The sequence below is a fragment of the Struthio camelus genome, chromosome W (assembly GCF_040807025.1).
Source record: "Struthio camelus isolate bStrCam1 chromosome W, bStrCam1.hap1, whole genome shotgun sequence".
Lineage (NCBI taxonomy): Eukaryota > Metazoa > Chordata > Aves > Struthioniformes > Struthionidae > Struthio > Struthio camelus.
Genome location: NC_090981.1, coordinates 21,173,317 through 21,197,768, shown reverse-complemented (window position 1 = coordinate 21,197,768; position 24,452 = coordinate 21,173,317). Strand labels below are relative to the sequence as shown.

Here is a 24,452-nt window from a genome sequence, read left to right as displayed (position 1 = left end):
TTAAAATTTGCAACAGAGTAGATGGATGCACTGATTTCATGAGGTAGTCAAAGATTTTCAGTAAATTCAGTTTATCGCAGAATGCTGCAGTAGCTATTTAAAGAGCTGCTATATGTGTGATTTGCCTGTGAGTGCTTAAGTACATACGCATGTGTAACACAGGTGCCAGTGCATATGTGAATCCTTATAGTTGCTATACTGTCTGGGTTCACAGCTTGTGCTGCAGGTTTACTTTCATATGGCAGGTCATGGTTTGCTCCCTCATAATTGTTTCTTTAGGCAAATATATATGGTTGCCAAATTTAGACGAGTGTATAGTTCCTGAGACCTGGTGCACTATGGTAATACGAATACCATATCGGTTAAGTTTTTCCAGATTTCACTGGGGGTTATGTGGTTTAACGAGTAAACAGATACGATGTAGCGTTGCTCTTTTCCTTTTACTGTTATGGTCTCTGCCTTATTGCAGCTGGGTTTTCATTCCTGTAAGGACAGGGCTAAGAATGCAGTGGGATGGATTCTGCCTTTGTGGCTTTGTGTGCGATGTCAGTAATACCCTCTTAGGAAAGGGAGCACAATGTCAGTGATGCAAGAGTAGTTGCAAGAGTAAATAATTTGGAAACATTTAGACTTGCAAGATATTTAGATGAAGAGCTACTCAGCAGTATTTGGAACATCTTATATCTCTTTTCTTGCTGCTGCTTCCATTGATTCAATGTGATAGAGAAGGTGATAATGTCTCCCAGTTGTAGAAAGCAGAATTATGAACTGCTCCCTGCTTCGGTGTTTCTATCTGCTTCCGCAGACGTTGCTGCTGCAATAAGGGATGATACAGAGACTGACAGCAAGCTCAACCGTTAATACCAAATAGAAAGAGAAGACAAAATGATGTTCTCGAACCTGCCCTAGGCCCAGCAACGCCTGTAGAGCAGTCGTTCCTACTCCCGGCCAAAGCCGGAAAGAGCCCAGATTCTGCGTTTTCGTGGCAGGTTTTCACTTCTCATGTCAATTTGTGGCTGCTCATGCTCAGAAAGTGCTGAACAAGTCCCTGTGTGTCCGGATTTGGCTGTCAGTGCCATTTATTGTGAACTTCTTCCTCTTTCTCCTTGCTATTTCACAGCGTTTGGGGATTAGGAAGTTATCAGCTCTTCATTTACGGGAATTGGTTTTGCCTCATGTTAAGCCATGTAGTCATGTTAATAAGCACTATATAAATGAATAAATAATAAACGCTGTCCTGAAACTGTTTGGACACATTTTGCCAAAATGATTCCAGCCAAACACTGTTAGTCATAAAAGTTTTCCTTCTCTCCCTTTATGTGGGCTAATTTCCTGTGTAAGTTTTCCCTTTACATTACAGATTTTTATTCGGTTTAGCGTATTTTGCTCACGTATTCAGAATGCGCTAACATATTTACCTAAGAAGAGGTCCATGCTGATTAGCAACAAGATGCTGTATATGAAAAATGAAACAACGCCCCAGTATTGGGGTATTTATTTGCCTCTGAGGATTCCTCTTGTTTTTTCCCCCGACTTTATTTCACCTGCCAGTGCGTGCTGGAGTAGGTGCTCCTCCAGCCCAGGAGCATCAGGCAAGGTTTCACCTGGTGCTCACCTCAGGCACTTGGGAACCAACGGCAGCAACCTGTTTGAGCATTTGATTTCCCTGCGTTTTACGCCCTAGCGATGAACATATTGCTCCCGAGTACTCCCAGTCTCTCTTGGTCAAGAGCAAAAGCAAGGTCAGCTCCTAAACTTGAGACTCTCATGTGGCAGACTGTGATCCTGGCGTATGCTTTTGTGTGCGTTGTAGGAAACACCTTTTCGGTAATTCAGAAATGTCGAGTATGTTCACATACAATCTGAGATGATTCTCTTGATACTGAAAGAGAATCGCAGAATTGTTAATACGCTTGTTTTGCATCTGCTCGGTTCAATGTAATAAATGTGTTTCCTCTTCAATTAGCAGAAGTAGTACTTTTAAGAGGGCAGATCAAGTTAGGCTCATACAGTTTCAAAAGGGAAAACCTTTGTGGGCAGGATTATTAAAGCAGAAGGGATCTGGGGAGGAGCAAAAGATTTGAAGGTCGGGTTTGCTTTAGATAAGCACCTAATTGTTCAAATACAACTCTGAAGTTTAACAAAGAAATTGCGTAACTGGTAAGAAGCCTGTGAGGCCATGCTTTTACTAGCAGACTACTGCTTTTGCTAGCAGTAGTACTTCCTAGATACCATTTTTAATGCAGTCAGACCTGAGAAGGGCAGGTGTGTAGGAAACATGTAACTTAACATTTCAGAGCCTCCAGAGCAACTTTATTCTTTGGCCTCGGAGAGGGAGGGCCCAGTGCAGAGCAGAGACATGATACTGCTTTTTGCTTTTTTTTTTTTTAAATTACCCTAGCTGTCTCTCATGTCTTTAGCAGGGATGTCATATTTAAGAAAACTATGATTCTCTCAGGACTGATTTCTCATTCACTGAATCAGAAAATTATACTTCTCAAGGGAGCTTGTAAAGGAGTCTTGAACTGCTCTTTTTCCTTCCAGTCCCATTTGTTTTGGTACTAAGAGTCCTACGGCTATGAATCTCTACTGCTTAGTATGTGCCGTATGAGATTGCAGAAGTACATGCTCTTGCTGCGGCTGAGATGTGAAAGAAGGGATACTCATTTAGGGACTATTCCTACCCCTTGCTCAGATGTTCAGGCCATTTCAATGCAGGCTTTACATCCAGATTTTCTTGTTTATCTGGCAGTTCATTATTTAAGGCCAGCCTGTCAAAATAGGTTAAATATTCTTTGGGAAACATGGTCACATCTTTGAGACGCCACAAATATGTTTAATATAAAAAAGATTGGCTTGATAAGAGAAACACGATAAACTTGCATCCCCCAAAATACTTCTCTGTTGTTCCATTTAGATTTGTAAGAGCATCAGTACGCAATGACAAATCTCATGGCAATAAATTCCTGGAAAAGGCACAGAGAGACACCAGCAAAGCGGCGAAAATGATTGCTGATGATTTGTTCTAACTACTTGACCTTGTGCCCTCTTCCCCAGATATATGACCAAGATGGGACACTGCAGCACTTTATTGATGGTGGAGAACCCAGCAAGTCAAGCTGGATGAGGTATATCCGATGTGCAAGGCACTGTGGGGAGCAGAACTTAACAGTAGTTCAGTACAGGTAAAGTATATTTCAATTTACTCAGTGCAAGGAGAAGAAAAAGCTTTCAGTGAAAAGTCAGCCTGTGACCGTCACCAGTACTATTGCCTTTGAATGCAAAGACAATAGTAGGGCTTGAGTGAACACGTCCATTCAGGTAGTACAAGTACTGGAGCGTGTAGTTAAGATGGGTTTAGCTTTGGTTACCCCGGAGCTGAGGCCGTCGTAGCAAGCGCGTTTGACCTGATGCTCGTGGGAGCGAGTACAGCTCTGTGTCCCGCGCGTGCAGGTCACGCTGCACAAAACACCGTGCACATTTTTAAACAGTCTGATCCGAAGGAAGCCAGAGGAAAGGGGAAAGGAAAGAGCCTCGCTTGAAACGAAAGAAGCGGCGTTTTGAATCCAAAGGCTGTTTGAGAGAGCCTTGGGACAAACGTGCACCTAGATGTTATACGCCGAGCGCACCTGCCAGCCAGAATTGTCTTAGCGCTTATGCCTGTGACGTCACTAGCTAGAGAAGATCAAAATGTGAAAAAAGTGTAAAGAAATTACACTACATTTGACTTTATACCCGCGAACAGATCCAGAAAAGCTAGACAACGCATTGTATAAATACATGATCTCAGCTCTAAACAAACCTTTTGCCTCAGAATCAGAAGCAACTGCTTGGCCTTATTAAACATGATAGGAAGTACATCAAAGACTGCCCTGTGTTTGGCGATCACAGTGAGCAGCCCTGATTTTTGGCTGGTTGTTTTGGAGAGGGGAGTTTCTTTTCTTTAGGAAGAATCTTAAACTTATTTAAAGGATCTTTAAAATTAAAAATAAAACATGCAAAAGCAAGCTAAAATGAAATATATATATAAAGTTTGATTCTCCCATAGGGTTCCAATTTACCAACGGTAAAATTGTTTGATTGGATTTTTAACTTTTTTTATTCTATGGCCAGTTGACTAAATAATGCCACAATTAAAAAAATAACAATGCTGCCTATGCACTGCACATCTTTTATTATACCCTAAAATGCTGGATATTTATAGCTAAAATCCTGTCGGATTTTAAATAAACACAGTGGATAAATGAATAAAGTTGCTGGGATGAAAGAGTATTTTTGTAGGTATCTTGTGAACAATTTCTCAGTGTCGTTGTGTGTGTGTGCACGCATATATATAGATATATACGTGTGTGTGTGTACGTATATGTGGATGACAAGCCCAAATGAAACGTGAGCATGAGAAAGTCGTTACACATCTGTCAATATGAAGTGGATTTTACAACTCTCCTTTCATGATGGAGTTTTTACTTAGAGTTCCCTCTGTTGATCTGTTTTCGATTACTTCAGATCTTTATAAAATGAACTGTAAAAACACAATTTAAAAAACTGGCATCCATCACCAGTGACTGCATCCAAGTGCAGGAAAATAGAAAAGTTTGGACACCGAAAAACCGGCCTAATTTTTATTGTACGTGGACGTCCTCCTCACAGAAAGTCAGCTGGTTTAAATTCGCTCTGTTATGATTTGTAATATCTAAATGGAATTTTCTTCAAAGCGCTCGTGATTGATTGACCCTTAGCTGAACGTTTTGTTTTTATTTTGAGGCTGACAATAATGTTTGTTGGCATGTGTTCTGCTTCAACTGCGTTGGGACGCCGTGCAGCTATCTTTATGAGTCATCCAACCGCAATACTAAATACATGTCAGCAAAGGAAATATTATCCGAAAAGGGAAAAATCCCTTTGATGTACTTCAGCATGCAGAGATTTCTGCGAGTTTTGGAAGCTCTGTACGCTTGTAAGGAGCGGTGTACGCTTACACATTTTTTTTCCGGCCTACTCCGAGCCTCACAGACCACCCATTGCTCCAAAACAGTTCTGCTCTTTCAGCGGCAAAGTGTGTCATTCGGTTTTAGCACGTTCATTTGCTGGGCTGCTGTGTTTATGCTAGGGGAAGCCAAACTGAGAGATGAAATGTTACAAGGGTGAAGTACAAAGTAGACTCAATTTTTCTCAAGTTAGGAGATGCCGGTGATTTATAGCACGGCTCCGATTTTGATTTTTTGTGTAGCGGTGCAGAGAACTAACGACATGCGCCGCTCGGGTAAGGAAGGGAGGGAGAAGAAGAGAGGAGGAGGAGGAGGAAGGACAGGGAGAAGACACAAAGGGGAGAGTTTTTGTCAGATGATATTCATAGAGCGGTCGGAAAACCGTTCTGCTTAGCTAGCAGTGCCCTCCTGAGACAGGGTGGCAGCAAGCGAGGAAAATAACAAGATAAATGAAATTTTTGCAGCTGCTAGTAAAATATTGAGAATCTGCACTTTTTTATTGATCTTTATGATCCTGTTGCCAAGAGCCACTTTGCGGTGACAAAATATGTTGACAAGTGCATATCTCACCGCCGTGAAAAATGTGGTAAAGGATTCTCCTTATGTCTGCAGTGTTATACAAGGAACAAATTGCATTGCTACAGCCAATTCTTTACAGAAAGTCTAAATTTAAGGCCTACCAACCCTAAACACTTTTATCTTGAACTTCAGGCTAACGTTTGTAGCAATTCTTCACTGAGAAAACCGGTTGAGGCCTAACATTTTTTTTTGGTCTATAGATATTTTTCTGCCTTACACAAGCTGTTATAAAAAATGGTCATTTCTTGGTCCTTTGACTGTATCATTTTGGTATGTAATCCTTCAGCCAGAGTGGAGTGCTCTTCTTGTATATATTGAATTTCTATCCATCTCACATAAGGGTGTTTTACTGTTCCGTACACAGCGTAAAGCGAAAAGCCACTGCAGACTGATAACATTTTTATTTCACCTCCTAGGCGCCTGATTCTGATCTTTCGCAATGGTTGTCCTTAGGTAAATCCGCTGACTGTAGACGTATCGCTCTGACACTATTTACTTCAATGCGTGATCAGGAGAAGCCTCTAGTTTTCACCCTACAAAACTCTAGGCTTTTTCTTTTTCCCCCTCGACTCCCAGTTCCACGGTTTTGGAATATCCAGAGTCGTTTCCTACAGAGCAAGGCAGAGAGAAGACATCACGTTTATGGTCATGGTAATTTATACTTACTGAAGGGTCATCAGTCTTATTCTCATGTTTCATACAGGGGAAGATTTTTGTGAGTGTGTGTTCAGATTAACCCCTTTTTTTGATTTTTACTAAGCCAAAGTCTATCTTACTCGATAAGCCAAGGTCCCTCTTTTTGGTGATAGAGCACCGTAGTGAAAGGACACGTGTACTGAAGAACTTCTCAACCTCTGTCATTAAAAGCAGTTATTCAAATGAAAAGAATCGTTGCCTATTTACCCCTGTGTGGTAACGTCAGCCTAGATAATAAATGCACAGCTGTTTCAATGGCTTAACTTCCTGAATTGTATGCAGCAGCACAACGCTCTTATGCCTGTACAAAATGAGCAAAACGTATCATTTCTAAAATCCCTTTAGAAGGTACATTGCAAGAAAATATCAGTCTTTTTATAAAATCTTGATGTTTGTAAAATCTTTGTGTTTAAAATATTTTAGTTGTAGAGTACCTGTAAGCTCCTTGTTACCTTATGCTACAGGTCGTAACTAGAGTCCTTCACAGGTTATGGATTCAGTTTCAAAATAATCGATAGGACATTGTTTTTGTTATCTGCAGAAATGCTTCGAAACCAGTGGATTTTTACTCTAATACTGTGTATGCTAAGAGGAGTATGTTCTATTCCTAAACTAGGCTTTCTTTCTTCTTCTTTTGATTAGGTCAAACATATTCTACCGGGCTTGTATAGATATTCCCAGGGGCACCGAGCTGTTGGTGTGGTACAATGACAGCTACACATCTTTCTTTGGAATCCCTCTGCAGTGCATTGCACAGGATGAAAATTGTAAGTTTTTCATTGTATTTCTACCTGTGTAGCCAGAGTTCCAGTTTTACAGCAAATTAGTTGTATTCCTCGATTTCTTTAAGACATGCTAAGTGAACGTGGATATATATTTAAGGTAAGCTTGACGTATCCAAAATAAAACCCTGAAGCTGATATACTTAAGCTATGTAACACCATGGTATGATTACCTAAACAAACTCAGGTGTCTGAGAATGTGTAGCGCACTGCAACCACACAGCAGATCTCCCGCCATAGCAGCCCCACATAGCTTGGTAGCATGTGCAGTCATTCTTCCTTATAAGTGATTAGTTATTATTTTATTCTTAATTAATTTGCTTAGCCCTTTCCATTGTTATCAGACCTATCACAGGAGACCACCTAGCCAAAACAGTAATGCGTTGCAGATCCATCAGGCCTTTGTTAACGATTCTTCATTCTGTTACCACTGAGTATGTAGAGAAAAGCTTTGACTGGTTGTAGAGATGAGGTCCTTGTGGTTAAAAGGCAAGAGCTAGCTCCTCTAAATAAAGGCTAAGTATAAGTAGCCTGAAATAACAATAAGCCTCAATTCCATCATGGCCATCCCCATTTCCATTTATTTTTCTGCCCCGCTCAATATTTCATTTTTATTTTACTAGAAGTAAGTACCAAATTAAACATATAACAGAGACCTGGTGCAACCAAGCACTGGATACTGCTGTCTGTAGTGGGAGTAGGAGAGCCAAGCACACTCTTTGGTTTCACTATTTGTGTGTGGAGCTCGATTAGAGCTTGCATCAAAGACCTCTTCTCCATTTTGACAGCTATGTGTGCCTATGTGGTGGAAGAAACCAACAATAGATGCTTGATTGACTTTGGTCTAAAGTCACCCTGTGGCTGCCCACGCATAATCAATTATATATGAGATATGTTTTTTCAGTCAAGTACTTGGATATTTAAACAGCTATACTGAGATGAACTTGTGTCTCGTAGCAACTTAAATGCTGAACCGTGCAGCAATAAAACAGTAAGGTCCTGGGGATTAAACTGTCAAAAATAAACACCCTTTTTCATCTTGAGTTTTCAAATCCTTTGGACTTGAGAAGAGTTGAAAAGAAATTAAGTTACTGGCAGTAATGTTTGGTGATAAAACTCATGCTCTGCAGTGTACAATAGAGAAATATTATTTTTACTTTCATGAGCTGTAGCTTACCAAATCTTTACTTAAAAAGCAGTGCATCGTAGTTAAAATCTCTAAATAATGTCACCTGCTATTTTGCTGTGACAGAAACCAGAGTTTCGTCCACAGAGGGACTAACGGAGCAGATGAAATTCATCTCTGAGCGTGGAGCCGGCCCCAAGCTGATACATGACTTAAGTGCCGCTTAAACCCTCAGAGTAGCCCTTCAGCTCATCTTCTGCAGAGGGGTATTTTCTACCTGTATTCTTTAGGTCTTCAGCATCCTGATTGCATTGCTTGAGTGGATTCTATGAATACAAAAAAAAAAAAAAAAAGTGATCTGCTTCCTGTGTCAGGGCGTTGGGGGAAAAATGAAAGTGCAGAAATTACCCCTCATGCTGAACGTTTGTAGAGAATTGAAAGATGTATTATACGTCTGGAAACCTGTGATAGACAGCCTCATGGATGTAATTGTACTAAGAAGGAAGGTTCTCAGATACTCCGGAGAAGAACACCTCAGGAAAAACCTAAAAAAATGAGATGGCGTACAATATTATAATATTAGGGTTGTTCTGATTGAGGAAACATATTTAAACATAAATCTGTGAAGTGAAAATTCATATTATTCAAGGTATTACTAGAACATGAGTTTATATTACATGTTTTATTTTATATTAAACCATGTCGGATCATTTATTCCCCTATTCAGTCTTAGAAATCTGTCATAATCACTTACCTGGAGACAATGGCAGTTTCAAATCACCTGTTTAAGTAGGTTATTTCTACCTGTGTATCAATATATACATATACGCACACACTCTATGAATGTAGCTAAATGTGTGTGAACATATGCAGACTTAGACATGTACACATGTACATATTCAGTTTAAAAATCTACATTAAAATATTATGTCATGAAGCTGAACATGCCAAAATTAGAAAGCATGAGACTGTAGTCGGTGCAGGTAGCCTAAATTCTGTTTCTTTTGCATTGTGATACAGTCTTTCAGTACCTAATTCCATGCCTTTTGTTCCATAGGACCCTTGCTTTATTCACTGCATGGTCTAGATGGTACTCAAGGAATGAGGCAGCTGTTCAGCTTCCTTCTATATGTTTGACCGCCTGCCTTTCCTTATCACGCAACATCCAAGTGCAGCACTGAGTCATGTCTTTCTGAGAACAGTATATTGCGTTTGTTGCTGAAATATCTAAGTGCCTCATAAGCTGTAGTTAACGGATGATCACAAGACCTTCATGCAACTAGAAACTATTTTCAGTCCTGTTTTGTGGGTGGGAAATTGAGGCACAAAGATATCTCTGCCTATATTTTGCACTGTCTCGTGGTGATCTAACTGCCACTAGCCTTAATCATACAAGTCACAGTGAAATCCCTGGCTTTGCATTGTGTTGGCTGGGTGACTGTGTGAGATGTAATAATAATACCCTTAGTGGCTGCCTTTTGATAGGATGAGGGAACTCCTGCTGCAGCAGATAATCAAGCTCAAGGAGTGTCTGAGCACAGGATTTTTTTCCCCCTGTGCTCTCAAAATTCATGCTTGTCTGTGATACAGCAATTACACATGCTGAGTGCAACATGTAGAGCCAGTATATCGTAAGTGCCGCAGCATTTTCTTTCAGATGACAATCCTGTTGTGTAATAAAGGTATGTCACAGTCAGGCTTCTCTGAGTCCTTCCAAACTCTCACATGAGTGATGAGTGTTCGTTTCAGGGTCACTGAATCACCATCATCCATTCAGATCACTGTCTCATCCAAGCCCTTTTTCTGTGCATTGTTAAAATGAAAGTGTTTAATTTTAGTGACAAGAAAATGGATATTTATATTTTTTTTAGTGTCTCCCAAGACTGTATGAGTTTTAAGAAGGCATAAAAAGGATCTTATTTACTTTTTTTGTTTTCTCCCAGTGAATGTCCCTTCGACTGTAATGGAGGCCATGTCCAGACAAGACACCCTACAGCCATTTAATAAAAGTAGCAAACTGTCCCCTGCCACTCCACAACGATCCATAGTATTTCCACAGACTCCGTGTAGCAGAAATTTTTCTCTCCTGGATAAGTCTGGGTCCATCGAGTCAGGATTTAACCAGATCAGTGTCAAAAACCAACGAGTTCTTGCAAGCCCAACTTCAACGAGCCAACTAAATTCTGAGTTCAGTGACTGGCATCTTTGGAAATGTGGGCAATGCTTTAAGACTTTCACCCAGCGGATCCTCTTACAGATGCATGTGTGTACGCAGAACCCTGACAGGTAAAACCCAGGCTCTCTTTATTTCTGTATCTACTGATAGCCAGATCCACTGCTTTCTCCTTTTATCAGGCTGTTATCATTTCCAAAACCAGACCATTATTAGGAGGAGTTTGTACGACATAATTCATCTGCAGCTGTGCGAAGTAAGCCGATAAAAGCCATTGCTTGACTTCCCTATTTGTAAAAACATTTGGTGCCTAAATGTACAGATAAAAGGAAATAGCTAAGGATATAATCTTGTTTTCAGAATGGTTTGGTACATCTGTTGGAGGGAACAAAACAGAAGGAAAATTTATGAATAACATAGATGGAAAAATGAGGTCAAGATAATTAAAAGTCTCTCTGTCTTCCAAAGATAATCTGAGTTGCTGCTCAGTGGCTGCCATAGTCATTTCAGGGTTCACCTATAGTGTGCAATGTGTATGAACTTAATTAAGTACTAAGAGGTAATGAATTGGAATTTTTTGCTTAGTACTATTTTTCTTCAGAGCATGCAAACCCATAAATCGTGCAGAGCTGTCAAAAGGAAATACCTACTCCACTAGTGATGTGGAGGAAAACAGATGCCACTTATTCAATAAACTAATATCCACACAGAAGAAAAATGTTGACTAGATACCTCAGAGTCAAAGTTGGTTTGAAAGTTTGTCAATAAAGAATTTTATGGCCATGAACTGAGGATGAAATTTAGCTGAACAAGTGAATTAAAATTACAGGTACTCTGACCGGTGGCACAGTATATATAATGGAACCATTATTTATGAATCAAAGCTGGTTTCTTTGACAATTTTGATAGCTGGCAGGACAAAAGACAAAAATCAAATTAATTCAATAAAAAAGGCTGCCCGTGTTTTGTCTCTTCTTCAGCTATGAAGAAGGTTTCAGCAGAACAGCTGAATCCCTGGAAAGTCATTCTAGCAGCAGCATATGAATGTGAATTACATGTAACTAATATGCTATAAAAAATAGTCAACAGTGACCCTGGGTATGCACGAGTATCCATGTCTCTGTGTGTATGTTACTGTCTGCGTGTACATATATGCCTGTGTGATTCTGTGGGTGTGGAAATACTGGAGCAGAAATCGTGTTTTCCAGCATGAAATTTCAAGGATGCTTGGGGCAAGCTGAATTCCATGCAAATCTACATGGCATCTAAAGAGTTGATAATATTTTGAATGCAACAAAAGCCTTTCACGTTCTTTCAGCATTTTCTGGTTTTTGTGCTGGCCTTAGCAGAGTAAGGCCACGCTAGGGAAACCTATAAGATACAATTGCAAGTTTAAGTGTAGAACGTAGGTCCAAAAAGGCTCACTCTCCCAAGTTGCTTGGGCTCTTCTGTTTCTGATATAAAAGCATCCTGAACACTTAGAGCATGATCTTCTGCACTGGAAGATAAAGAAGAGGTATATGAAGATGCTCCACCACATATTTTTTCACTGATTCACCTGATCAGGTGTGTGGCCTAGATTTCATCCTTTCCTTTGCTTGAACCTGTGTCTCCCTTTTAATAGAACCAAGCTGCAGCTGGCTGTTAGTGCAAGAGAAGTTTCTCCTTAATGGGGCTGTTCCACACTCTTAAGGGGTAGTTAAATATTCATTTTGCCAGAGAGAGGAAATGAGGCTGTCATCCTAGAGGTGAGAGCTTTGCTTTTCTATTTTATTGTCTTCTAAGTATTTTGTATTAAATATTCCCTGAAGCGCAAGCTGGAATTTAGGTCTTTCCCCTCAGAGGTCAATGCCCTCGTTGGTAGGTTACTGATTTGTGATGTCTTATGTTTTTCTCTCTCTCTTCAATGAATATTTAATTTGTCCATGCAGTGCAGAACAGCTTCACCTAGAGAGTTTAGAGCAGCTTTACCTCAGAATAATCTATAGTATAGTAGGTTCAAATTACCTGTGTCAGAGAAGAGAGTTGGTTATTTCCCTCTGGTGAAGAGAGGAAAGGATGGTTAGAGAAAGGACTCAGCAGATTTGGGGAGGCTTGAGTGCAGGGGTGGTTAACTAGTAAGTAAAGACTGAGTTGTGGCTGCTGAATCTCAGAATAGCATTCAGGAAAACTTGAAACGTAATAGTTGACACCTCTATGTCAGTATTTGTACTGGCTAATTTAGCTGATTTCCTCTTTGGCCGGAAGGGTTTTGTGAATCCCATTCTCAAGCACCTTTTTCTCTTGTGTGACACAGAGTGCCTAAAACCTAACTGAGCTGACGCAAGATACGTTTAGGATCAAGCTTGCATAAGTACTGGATGCTGGTGTGCTCTGTTTTGTGATACCTGCGCTCCCTCTGTACTGAAAAATGGTTTACATCTCTATTTATGATATCATTAAATAAAACTGTGTAGACACCACGTGGAGGCCAGTTTTATAATGGCTCCTTTGTTCCTGTGAGATGTGCTGTGAACAAAACTGTCATAAAAAAACACTTCCCAGTAGCTCTTCTTCAGAGCGCCGTGTGGGGCTTCAGTCACACGACTCCTGTTAAGCTCCATGCAAATCACTCAATGCTTGAAACTATGAGAGTAATGGTTACTGTAGATCGTAACTGTCCTAGGCTCTGGGTTCTCGTATACCCAGTTAGAAGTCGTCGTAGGTTGAACTTACGTCACGGTCAGTCTTTTGTCCTCTAGCCAGCACCAGCAGATCCGCTGTTTAGTGATACAGTGGCTGGAAAAGAGTTGTCTTTGATTTCTTGAATATGTCTCACTTCCCTGTATGAAAAATTCTTGGTGTACAAAAACTTCCTGGAGTCAGCTAACAAAGATATAATTTGTGAAAGAATACCCGCCTGCCAGCCTAAAGTACTGGACGCAACTCTGGTTTGGGTCTTCTCACCCGTATCTGCAGCGCTGCTCCAGCTGCTAAGCAGCTCCCTGTTCATTGTGGGCAATTTGTGGGCACGCCGGCTGTTCCATCTTTGCTGTGACTGCAGCAGCAGGAGCTGCCTCCTCTAGGAAATGACTCTTGGCTCTGTCTTCTGGTGCTGCACTTGTTCTTCAACAATGCTGATTGCCTACAGCGTGAGGTACAGGGAAAACATCTTTGAATCTGTTCAGGAGTCCACTTTAAAGCCACTCTGACTCAGAGAACGTCTGCCAGAGCACACAAAGGTGGACAGATATTTAAAAAGCCCAAAATATTTTCTTTCTCACTGCCTATCTGAAAGAAGTATAACTCATTTAAAAGGCAAATGGTTTAAAAAAAAAAAAAAAAGAGAGACTTTCCAAGATCATCTACTGCATTTATTGTTTTATACTGAGAGGAAAATTTTAATTTCAGTTAAAATTATCTTTAATTTACTAGTTTAGCTGCAATTTACTTCTCCCTATACACTGAGGGGGTGTGTTTTTTTTCTTTTTTCTTCTTCTTTTTTTTTTTTTTTGCCTCTTAAATTTTGTACTCCTTCTCTTGGAAGCTAATGGTAGATGGGGCTGGAGTAGAGTGAAGATTCAAATCTGCCTAGATTTGAACCCAGAGACTTTCTGAGTCTTTGGGAGATTTTTTGAAGCCTTGCCCAGGTAGAGGCACTTTGAGTAAGTATTCCTTGAAGCAGGAGTCAGAAATTCATTTTCTAGTTTTTGTTTGTTTGTTTTTCCTGCTGCAGAAATTCCCAACAGTCCTATTTGGGGGGGTTCCAGAAAGGGGTAAGCAAAAGTCTTTGATCACAATGAATCATTTTTAGAACAATATATTTTTTTAATTATTTTCGGTGTTATGTTTTGGTGTAATCATTTTTTCAACAGCAACTGTTTTCCTAATAACAACTCTTTTTTTAATGACGTCTTTCTTCTTTCTCGCTTTGATCGTCCTATTCTGTATGTATTGGTGTTAAGGGAAGGCAGATGCTTGCAATTTCCAGGGGCTGTCTGTGGCATATTTTCATATATAATGTGTACATCTGTGTGATTTTTATTCTCATTGATTGTCATGTATTTAAGCAGATAATTTGAGAGAAGATCCTCATGTATGTGTGTCCATGGCTGGCGGATTGTGGATGTTATCTGGCCTGCGTGCTCCTTGTGTTTTGCTATTACACTTCAACCTTAAATGTGTAGGCTTTTTTAAGAGTAAGAGCTTTAAGGTTGAAGCTGTCAATTTAATAGATCCTTTTCTCTAAGATCGTGGCTTAGCCCATTTTGCGTTTTCCTTTTCTTTATAGGTTCTGTGTCTTTGACCTTGATGCTGTCCCCAAGTCCGTTAATTAATTTAAACATCTCCCATTACAGACAAACAAAAAATAAATGTTGTGAACAAGAGTTGTCTCCTTCTGTTTAAAGAGTGGCTGTGGAATACTGCTCAATTACAGTAAACCTCCTGCTGAATTTCCTGGTTGTTCTTGCATAATCTCTTCACAAAAGTTTGCAAACTACCGACACCTGTAGTGATTAACACTGAAGGGCGCATAGGCTAGCGCGCCTGCCCTACGGCTTCGAAAGCTCCACAACGCTTACGTGAGCTAACTTTCTGGCTTATTAGTTCCTCTACAAGCATTTGGAAGAAAGCCCCCAAATCGCCAGTGGGCTCTGCTCTCCCGTCGGCGCCGAGGCTTGGTGCGTGCTGTGCCCAGGCTTGCTCTTGCTGGCGAGTTGCATTGGTGGAAGTCCACGGCAGGAGGGCCGCAGGGCTGGCTCTGGAGTCGGTGCGTGCATGCAGCCCACTCGTCGTCACACTGATGCTAGGGAGGCTTCGGTGCCCGAGCTAGCAACGTCCTTGAATGTCATCTTGCTCTTGGGCCTCCTAGCTCAGCTTGCTAGAAGAAGACCAAAGCACATGCAGAAATCCCTTGGTACATGCTTGTGATCAGTAGGTTCAGGCTCTTAATTTGGTAGAGTGTCTTATTGGTCCTTTTCCTTGGCTAAGGCATCTGCGGAGACTTCCTCACCCATGTGCTTCCTGAACGGGGCCTAGGCCAGCAAGAGTGCCTTTCTGAGGCAGTTGCTGTGGGCTACTACATTGCTACTGGCATGTTTGACAGATGCTTTCCCTGCAGGTTGTATCACTGCCTCTCTTCTTCACCCTATAAAGATGATTTGTGCACAGGACCCTGTTCCATCCTGCAAAATGTTGTATCCTTTTTGTTAGGAAAACTACGACCTAGCACCTGTTGACTTCAGCTGTCTCCTAAACCGCCGATTAGCATGTTGTACGCAGATTCACAAAGGCCTGGTCCTGGAAGCTGATGATGGCAGCTTTTCAACATGCCCCACTTTCATCTCTTCTAGCGGCTGTGGTATGGCAGCTGCCCCCCATAACGCTGTGAAACGCTGCCCGAGGTGCAGTGGTCTGCTCTGTTCTCGGCTGTGTCCCACCCTGATGCTTTGACATCAACCAGATTGTTTGGCTTGCTCTCCTTAGCCCTCAACAGTGGGAAAAGTGCTTTCAGCTGTGTGTCAGTCTCTTCTTTCAGCTGGTGCTTTTCTAGCTTTTTCTAAGCGGGGGGGGAAAGAAAAAGAGAACAACGTGCCATTTTGTCTCCCTGATTTGACGGTGTTTCAGTGATAGTGTTACAGGTACGAGCAACTCATCTCCTAAAGTTTGCGCTGGGATGCCACCTGACCCCTGAAGATAGCGAATGCGTTTCTGAAGAGGCCTCACTACAAAACCAGCTCACTGTAAAACAAAGAATTTGAAAATTCAGTGGAATATAATTCCCAGATTTTTCAGGACTGTCATGATTCAGCCCCCTTCAAGCATTCTTCTCCACTTTATGATGTAGGCAATAGTTTATAGTGGCTGGATTTATGTAGGACTTTGAGGTTGGAAAGTACATTGTACCAGCAGAGGAATAGTAAACGATAAATAGATAAAGGGCTATGGCTATCTTGCTAAATGCAAATCTAAAAAGAATCAATCCAAATGTACAGTTGTCTGTCAGCAGTATTTCCAGCTGCGAAGGAATGGGTTTATCTGTTATCTCCTAATGTGTTACCTACCTGCCGCCACCGAAAGCGTGGGTATCGGTGATACTCAGTTAAGCACCGTAGGGGAACATGGGCTTTTCCCTGGTGACCTACATGATGCAATTTTACCCAGAAGAAATTGGCTACGAACGTGGGGAAATCATATAATCGGGAAAGAAATCACCAAACAGCAAAGTCATTTAAGAGATTATCTAAATTGGGCAGCCAAAAACATTCTTGATCGGTTTCTGAGACTTTGGAAACGCAACTTGAGGAACTTGCAAGATGTAAAACTCCCAAGTAATCACAAAACCTGAAAACTACTGTGTTACATGTACTTCTTTCTGAGGTTTCCCTTGAAATAGCCTATGTGCCTATAGCAGTGCTCATATAGCCAGGAACCGTGAGACTAGGATCTCTGGAAGAAGCTGGTGGACGCCACACGTTGACAAGCTAATGCTGTAAGTCTGTCTGCAGAAGTTAGTAAAGCTGCGTAATTGATTGATGCTGCATGGGGCCAATGACAACATGGTCATTTTTCTGACGTTAGAATTTGCTTCTGGGTAAGTAGCTGTCCTTCCTTTAAGCCCCATCAGGAAGACAGAGAACCAGGAAAATATGTAGCTAGGTGTTAAAAGCATTAGAACTGCTTTTAATGACTGTCAGCACATCCCTGTATGAACATCACTTTAGCTGCTCTTAAATGTAACTTCCTTTGAAGAATAAAATACTGTCTCATAAGAAGTTTGATCCGGCTGAATTAACAACTGGAAGGCACTGCAAGATCCTTCATGGTAAATGCTATGAAGCAGAGATTCAAAGCTCTGCTATTTCAGGTGGATGCAGATAACAGATGTTTATAGAAAGACGTACTTCTCCAGATAGTCGGCACGTGCTTTCAAGCCCTGGTGCGCCTGTTTCATTGCATTTATGCTTGCAAATCTGCATGTACTTGTGCAAAGGCGTAATGTAGATATGTAGGCTTTCACAAATGAAGTAGCTGACATTCATTTTGACTGAACACTTATTTTCTGGAGCACCAACCTGCATCTGGGCTTATATTCATGTCGATACCACGGAGCGCAAGGTGTGAAAATACGTTCTCAGCTGTTCCAGCAGCAATGCGCTTTTTAGGGGGCTGGGGCCACATTCAGCCTAGCTGCAGCTCTTTGCAAATACAGTCTGTGAAGAGCACTGGTTTTGTTTCTCTTTTCCTGCACCTTCTGTCTGCACCCCTCAGGACACGGAGGGTGAAGTCATCACCTGAATTTGGTGTCCCCGTGCCAAGCAAAGTAGCACCAGAGAGAAGACTCTTACATCAAAGAGAGCCCTGCTCTGCCGGTGTCGCTGTACTCGCCGAACCGAGCATCGCTCTGCACCGCCTTTTTTTTTTTTTTTTTCCCCCAGAAGCAGCATATTGATTTTATCTTCTGCCAAGAGAAATTTCTGAGCGCAATAAAATAGTTACCAGAAAACAAAATGATAACTTCTCAACTTATTGAATGCCTTTTTTTTTTTTTTTTGCTCTTGGAAAAATATTGTTGTGTCTGAAAGTTCCCGCAGTTCTGAGTATTTGAAGCAGCCCACAGCGCAAATTAGATGCGATGTTTATAAATTGTTAGTGTGCCTGAATGTGTATATTGGTTTTCCCTTTAAAATGAGCTTTGCTTAATTTGTGTCATGTATCTAACTTGGAAAAAATTACTTACTCTGCCCATTTTGGAATTAATCAGATTCACCTACGTGTAAACTGTAGAAATGCATCCCTAAAAAGGGGGTGGAGGCAGCAGTCCTTTAATAGCTCTTCTGCCCAGATTTTTATGAATGGAAAAAATACATTTTAAGCAAGCTAATAATAGGTGGGTTTTTTTCTTTTTTTTAAACAAAGCTATTTATCTTGTGCATCAGCCAGTGAAATGTATTTTGGGTGCATATATTAATATGCTTTGTAAACAAGTCTGTTCTGAGCCAGTGTAGGAGGTAGAAACATTTTATTTGGCATCTGAAGGCTCAGTTATTACAGATTTGGAATTTTGACTGTTTACGTACAAATAATGGTGTGAATTTTCACAGTAGGAAATTAATCACATTGTTTAAAAAAAAAAAGATTAATTGGTTTTATTTAGTGTGTATATCGTTTATTGCGGTAGCTGTTAAAAATAGATAACCAGAGGCTAATAGATGTTAATGGTCCCTTTCACCATTAAAAAAATCAATGTTTCTTGGATAGAGAATATCTTAATATGTTCTTTTTGCTTAAAAGTGCTTAATTTGGAAATAACCAAACAATTTTTTTAAGTCTGCATTCACAAATCATCTTTGTTTTACCAGCACTTGAATTTTCATGTCAGGTTTGATAAATGTTTCCCGTGTAAACTAACCATGCGCTTGAAGAAAGGAGAAGGCTGAAAAAAACCATGTTACTACATGTATTTCGATAATAGAAGCAGATATTCAGAAGTTGTTGTTGTTGTTGTTCATGTAAAATAGTGTTTTGCGTGCGCTTCCGCAATTTTTAATCCAGGTTAAGTAACGTTTCCACAGCTTTTTGTATATGTCTTTCAAACTTGTTGGAGAGCAGTTAGATTTCTCAAATGTGAGTAATTAAAACTGCACGCTATTGCGTTATTGACCAATCCTGAGCTATTAATCAAGCTAAAAAATTCTACAATCAGTGTTCAGCGCTCTGAAGCGCTGTAAAATAATAGTGTTTGTGAGCAGTGGTGCAAGTAGCCACAATTAAGCAGCTCGCTTGACAAATGAGATAGTTCGCTTTATTTTGCACTTAATTGAATTGTTGTACGTGCTCGGTCACCATTGTCTCCTTCTCTTAAGTTTTGATTTCTAGCCATTTTAACGTACACGTTTCTTAAAGAGCAATTAAGTTGGTGTTGGCCATTGCTTCTAGAAATGCAGACGTCGAGAGCTGTGCTTTTAAATTAGTGAGCACTGTAATAAAAAAAAAAAAACAAAAACAAAATCCTTCCAGAAAAATTCTTATTTTTCCTAACAAAAGGTCTCGTGAACACTTAGGGCTCAGCCACTAACTTAAGTCAGATATGATAAGGCAAAACACTGTTGATATCAAATCTCTTTTACAACCAGAAGTGTATATTCATGGTTTCTTCACACTTTACCACTTTTCAGTTAGTGATGGTGTTTGCGTTTTGGCCATAGTCTTGTCTCATCTTGCTGTCTCGCATCCTTTTCTTTCTATGTTTGCAGTATGTTTGTTATGATTCTGAATTTGTAGCATCACAATCTGTGGTGTTTTGGTTGTTTTGTTTGTTTTTTAACTGACTATGAAGGCAGAGAAACAAAGTTATGGGTTTCATTTCAGGATCACAAAAAAGGCATTTTCCGTCTGGGATGGGGAAACCTGTTAATTAAATGCAAACATTTTCACTAGCAGCAAGAAAACGGAAAAAATAATAGACGTGTTGGTTGGTTGGTTTTTCCCCAATGTCTCCCGTTGCAAAAGGTGATCTTTATTTAAAAAAAAAAAAAAAAAAGCCTAGATTTCTCATTCTGTCCAAAGCAATGGGAAAAACTTTCTTGGGAGCAGTCACCGAATCCAAGTGGAATATACTTACAAAAATCGGACATGCGTTTATAGGCAGGTCGGTGGCTGGCACCAATAGATGGAGGATTCCTGGAGGCCGTTAACTCAAATGAGCGAGGTTTTTGTTTGTTTGTTTTTTTGTTTTTGGTTTGTTTGGGTTTTTTTTGTGAGTAGGAAGTGCCATGTTAACTTTGGGAGAAATAAGGAAGGAATATGAAGTACAGTGCAGGATTGTTACCTTGCTGAATCATGGTTTGTTTTAGGGGTGGGGAGCGGTGATTTGTTTCTTAATGCCCTGTTTTGCGGTGCGTAGTGCCCGTAGACTCTCAGGTTTCTGCGTGGGGACTTTGCGTTTGCTTAGAAGGTCCTGCAGAGTTGTCCTGGGTCTCCCAGAAAAGTCCCGGGGAGCTGCGCCCGCCGTTCTCTTTGGAAATCACTGGGAAGAGTAGATGTTCCTACCCGCGTGGCTTCCCGCTGGCTACCGCAGACAGCGCTGACGGCGTGGTGTTTCTGTGTCCCGTTGCAGGCCCTACCAGTGCGGCCACTGCTCCCAGTCCTTCTCGCAGCCCTCGGAGCTGAGGAACCACGTGGTCACGCACTCCAGCGACAGGCCTTTCAAGTGCGGCTACTGCGGTCGTGCCTTTGCCGGTGCTACGACGCTCAACAATCACATCCGGACGCACACCGGGGAAAAACCCTTCAAGTAAGTACAGCAGCGTCTGCCAACCGCGAGCCGAGAGGGAAAGGTGTAGCTGCCGTTCGCCGGTCCCTACCGGCACGTAGCAGAGGTTCCCCTGAAAGCCGAGGTCAGAGCACCAGACAAACCCATTAGTGGTGTGACTAAAATCAGAATTAAACGGGGCTTGTTTTCACGTAGCTTGCGCGCCCAGAGCAATTTCCTGTCCTCTGATGAGAGCTTGATTGTTTCAATTAAATGACAGCTAAGCTACCGTCAGGGAACCGTAGCTGAAAACGGACTCAAGGCTGGGACAGCCTGCGCTGTAAAAAGATTGATATGATTCTTTGATGTCAATATGCTGAGGTAGATGCAGCTTCACGTAGCAGCTAATTTGGATCTGGTTACATATTTGGGGGGAGGGGGCACATCCTTTTTTAGTCTCCTTTTTTAGACAAAAAACACAACTCTGTCTTGTGGTATAAGTCTGGTAAGCTCATAATAATAAATTGCAAATGTTTAGCTGTTCGAATGATTAAAAAAAGAAATACGTCTCCTGGTCCAGATGTTTTTTAATTAAACAGACTCTGCCGACTTTTGCAGTTCCTGTTTATTGAAAATAAAGCCAAGAACAAATTTCAGTCTCAAACTTTCTCTCTTCCGTTGTCACCTCCAGCCACAGCACAGCTGAACCAGGTAGATGTTCCTTTAAGTTGTGCAAAGCTCTGCCTACCTAACAGAAGGTGCGCTCAGAGGCAGAACGCTTTTGGTTTTGGTTTTTTTTTTTTTAAAACCATATTCATGTCTGTGTCTTTGCTAACTGACAGACACAGATTCATGTGCATATGGTACCTGGAACCGATCCCGCTGCGGAAGAAAGATAATGTAACGAAACCTAGCTCTCTCGGAAACCCCCCGATGTTCCTAGGAGGAAAGGGAATAAGGGTTGAAGAAGGTGTGTGACTTTTCCCCCTTCACCGGAGGACGGTGCGTCCTCAGTGTACTTTTTGACGTTTGTCTTCGTATTCCCCTTTTGCCTCCCCGTACTCTATGTCTGGTTAATGTAAGAGAGCTGAGCCCCGGGGGGCTGTCAGGACCTCTCCCTCAGTACAAGCGCAGCAGAGATACCGCTAGAGATGCTTTACCTCCATATATGGCTGAAAGGATGCGTGGCCTCCATACATGTGTCTGCTGGGGGCAGGAGGACAGAGCCGGGCACCAAATGCCGCGTATCCTGTGCGGGAGAGTTTGCATACCAGCAATCACGGCTGGGGTAGCGCTGTAGGTGGCGAAGCATGGAAACGCAGAGTGTCTTGACGACGACTCCACCAGAGCCGGTCTGGTGCGTGCTGAGAGCCCGTAGAAAGCGAAGCCAAAAATAGTGCGAGCAGTCAGATTGATTTTATCTAGTTGCTGTGTAAATAGATTTTAGTAATTAATGGAAGAGGTTTCCAGGTCAAAATGGAGAATAGATTTCTTTTAATGTTAAGGTGTTACTTATGTGTAACCTTGTTGACTCCACTTAATTTTTTTCCTTAACATCCTGTTTTTGTCATGTTTCCAATAGATCTGCTATTTTGCCCCATTTAGAGTCATTATTTTTCCCCTTTGGTGTGGTAATTTTTTCCCCTTCTCCAAAATGGTCTTGAGGACAGCACAGTTTCATTTGTGAAAGAGAGGGCTTAACGTACATACTACAATTAACCAATGCTCTGGGATGTGTTTATTTTTCACTGCTTCTACGAAGGCGTTTGTGCCCTTTCTAAAGGCGCAGTGCAGAGCAACAAAAAAATATGCATGCTTTGTGCTGCTTCTTTATCATGTAAGGGAGAATTTGTCATTCTCATAGGGTTTTATTTAGTTCCTTCCTTAAATACAAGAAACAGCAGTTCCAGTTGCTCTCCAGACGACTCAGTGAGGTCTTTGGAGGAGGCCGACTGGTAATTTCACATGGAGCTAAAACTGGAGCTGTGGTTTCTCCCATCCCTGCTAGTCAGATAAGGAGACACACATGCCCTGGTCCTGCCGGCTGTTGACGAAGGCAGAGCTGTCTTCTGTGCAGGACTACTCGCGTTCGAGGGAGGAGGGGCAGACAGCTTATCCAGAAATCAATTCACCCTCTTCGCTAGAGCAAAATAAAGATAGCTGCAGCTCATCTCGATGTCTCATCACCATTTAGATCCTCCTTTGAAAAGGAGGGGTCCAAGACCTAATACTGCGTAAACTAAGAAAAATGTAGCAGTAGTTTCCAGGAAAAAAGAGCCATAAGCAGGACAGATAATATTTTTGTGGCTTGACGGTGCAATTTAGATTTGAAGTGTATTTTTGCAAAGGGGTTCTGAGTGTATGCTTTCTTAAAAAGTGCAAAACCAAAAAGTCCGTTGAGATAAACGTTCTGTACCTCAAGAAGGTCTATATTTCTGGCAATGTACGTACTTCTGTTGAATAATATTTTTACTGCTAACAAGAGAGATCCTGTAGAAGTGCTTGGAAAGCGTAGAATTATTTAAATTCTAGCTAAGTTATATTAAAAAGGCATCGTTTTAAGGTATTACTAAGTTCGATTTCATAGGTGAAAATTAGGCACTCAGCTGCACAGTTAACTTGCATAAACCCTGAATTTCTCATCAATAACTCATGAATTTCCAGTGCAGTAAGCCAGTTATTCTTGTAACTGGTATTTGGACAAATTGTGGTGTGTATGGATTAGGCAGGCAATGTCAAACATTATTTGTGTGCATGTTATTTTCAGAAGGTGGTTTTAAAAAATGGTGAACACGTGGTGAAAGTAGTCTAAAACATTTCAAATTAATTGTTATTTAAGAGGAAATCTCTGATTGGTTAAAAGGCTTCCTATGTGAGAAGGCCTTTTTTTAATAGGTCTTAGGTAACTTTGGCTATATGGTGGAAGACTTTTCTATTTGCTTTTCCTTATAGATAACCTCACTTAGCATCGTTATCTGTAGTCAAAGCTTTAGCTACATTGCCCGGACAGCAGGTCCAGTTGGAAGGGATTTCTTTTCATGTCATCACAAGCTATCAAGTCAGCCTCACCATTGTAATGATTTTGTGTATCCTTATCTTACTGAAGTCTCCACTATGGCTGCTAGTCTGGGAACAAAGCTCTTGAGCAAGTTAAAAGGTAGGAGAAACTGGAAAACTATTGGCCAGCCCCATTTTCTCAAATTCTTCTGCTGTGATCTTTCCCATTTCAGCAAAATTAGAGGCTAGTTAAAAGAACTAATATCACTGCTTGCAGTATCAGCACTGTGGAAACATCTAATTTCCCATAGCCAGCCCAAAAAAACAAGAGAAAAGATTCTTTTAGATTGGAATAAGCCAGGTGTTTTTTCTTCATTTTTCTTACTGAAATGCAAAGCTGGGAAGCATTCATTTCAGGTTGAATATAGACATTGTACCTGCACTGGCATCTCAGATTTGTTCTGTTTTGTTTTGTTGTAAGATTTTCAAATTAGCTTCAAATTTAATGTTAAATATAATTTTGAATGAAATCTTAAAATTTTTGTTTATTTTGAAAATATCAAACAAAAATATTTTTTTCCTAAAGTGGACCCTCAATATTTTCTTCAGCTGAAGCTGTGCACTGAAGTTGTTGACATCGACTTGGTAGTTAAACTGATCCTGATTATAATTCTTAATGTCAGTATTTTAAAGGCAACACAAACAGACCAATGACAATGAGGGCTGTCTAGCCAAACTGTAGTGAAAACCCAGCAGAACCATTGCTGTCAACGTTGTTTCTGAAATTCAGAAGCACAAAAGTTGCCTTTTGTTTACCTCCCCTCCAACCAAGCAAACCACGTGAAGAGAGAAATCTGATTGTAAAAGTCAGTCTTGC

At 41.0% G+C, this 24,452-nt stretch overlaps 1 protein-coding gene across 1 annotated transcript in view; it reads left to right on the top strand.

Annotated features, from left to right (window-relative positions):
* The window catches only part of LOC138064259 (putative histone-lysine N-methyltransferase PRDM6), a 79,878-nt gene that overhangs the window by 49,309 nt on the left and 6,117 nt on the right, over positions 1-24,452 (top strand). Inside the window, exons 4-7 of the mRNA XM_068925972.1 lie at positions 3,058-3,185; positions 6,906-7,030; positions 10,115-10,457; positions 20,444-20,620. Of these exons, the coding sequence (XP_068782073.1) occupies positions 3,058-3,185; positions 6,906-7,030; positions 10,115-10,457; positions 20,444-20,620 (773 nt within the window). The remainder of the gene's footprint in view (positions 1-3,057; positions 3,186-6,905; positions 7,031-10,114; positions 10,458-20,443; positions 20,621-24,452) is intronic.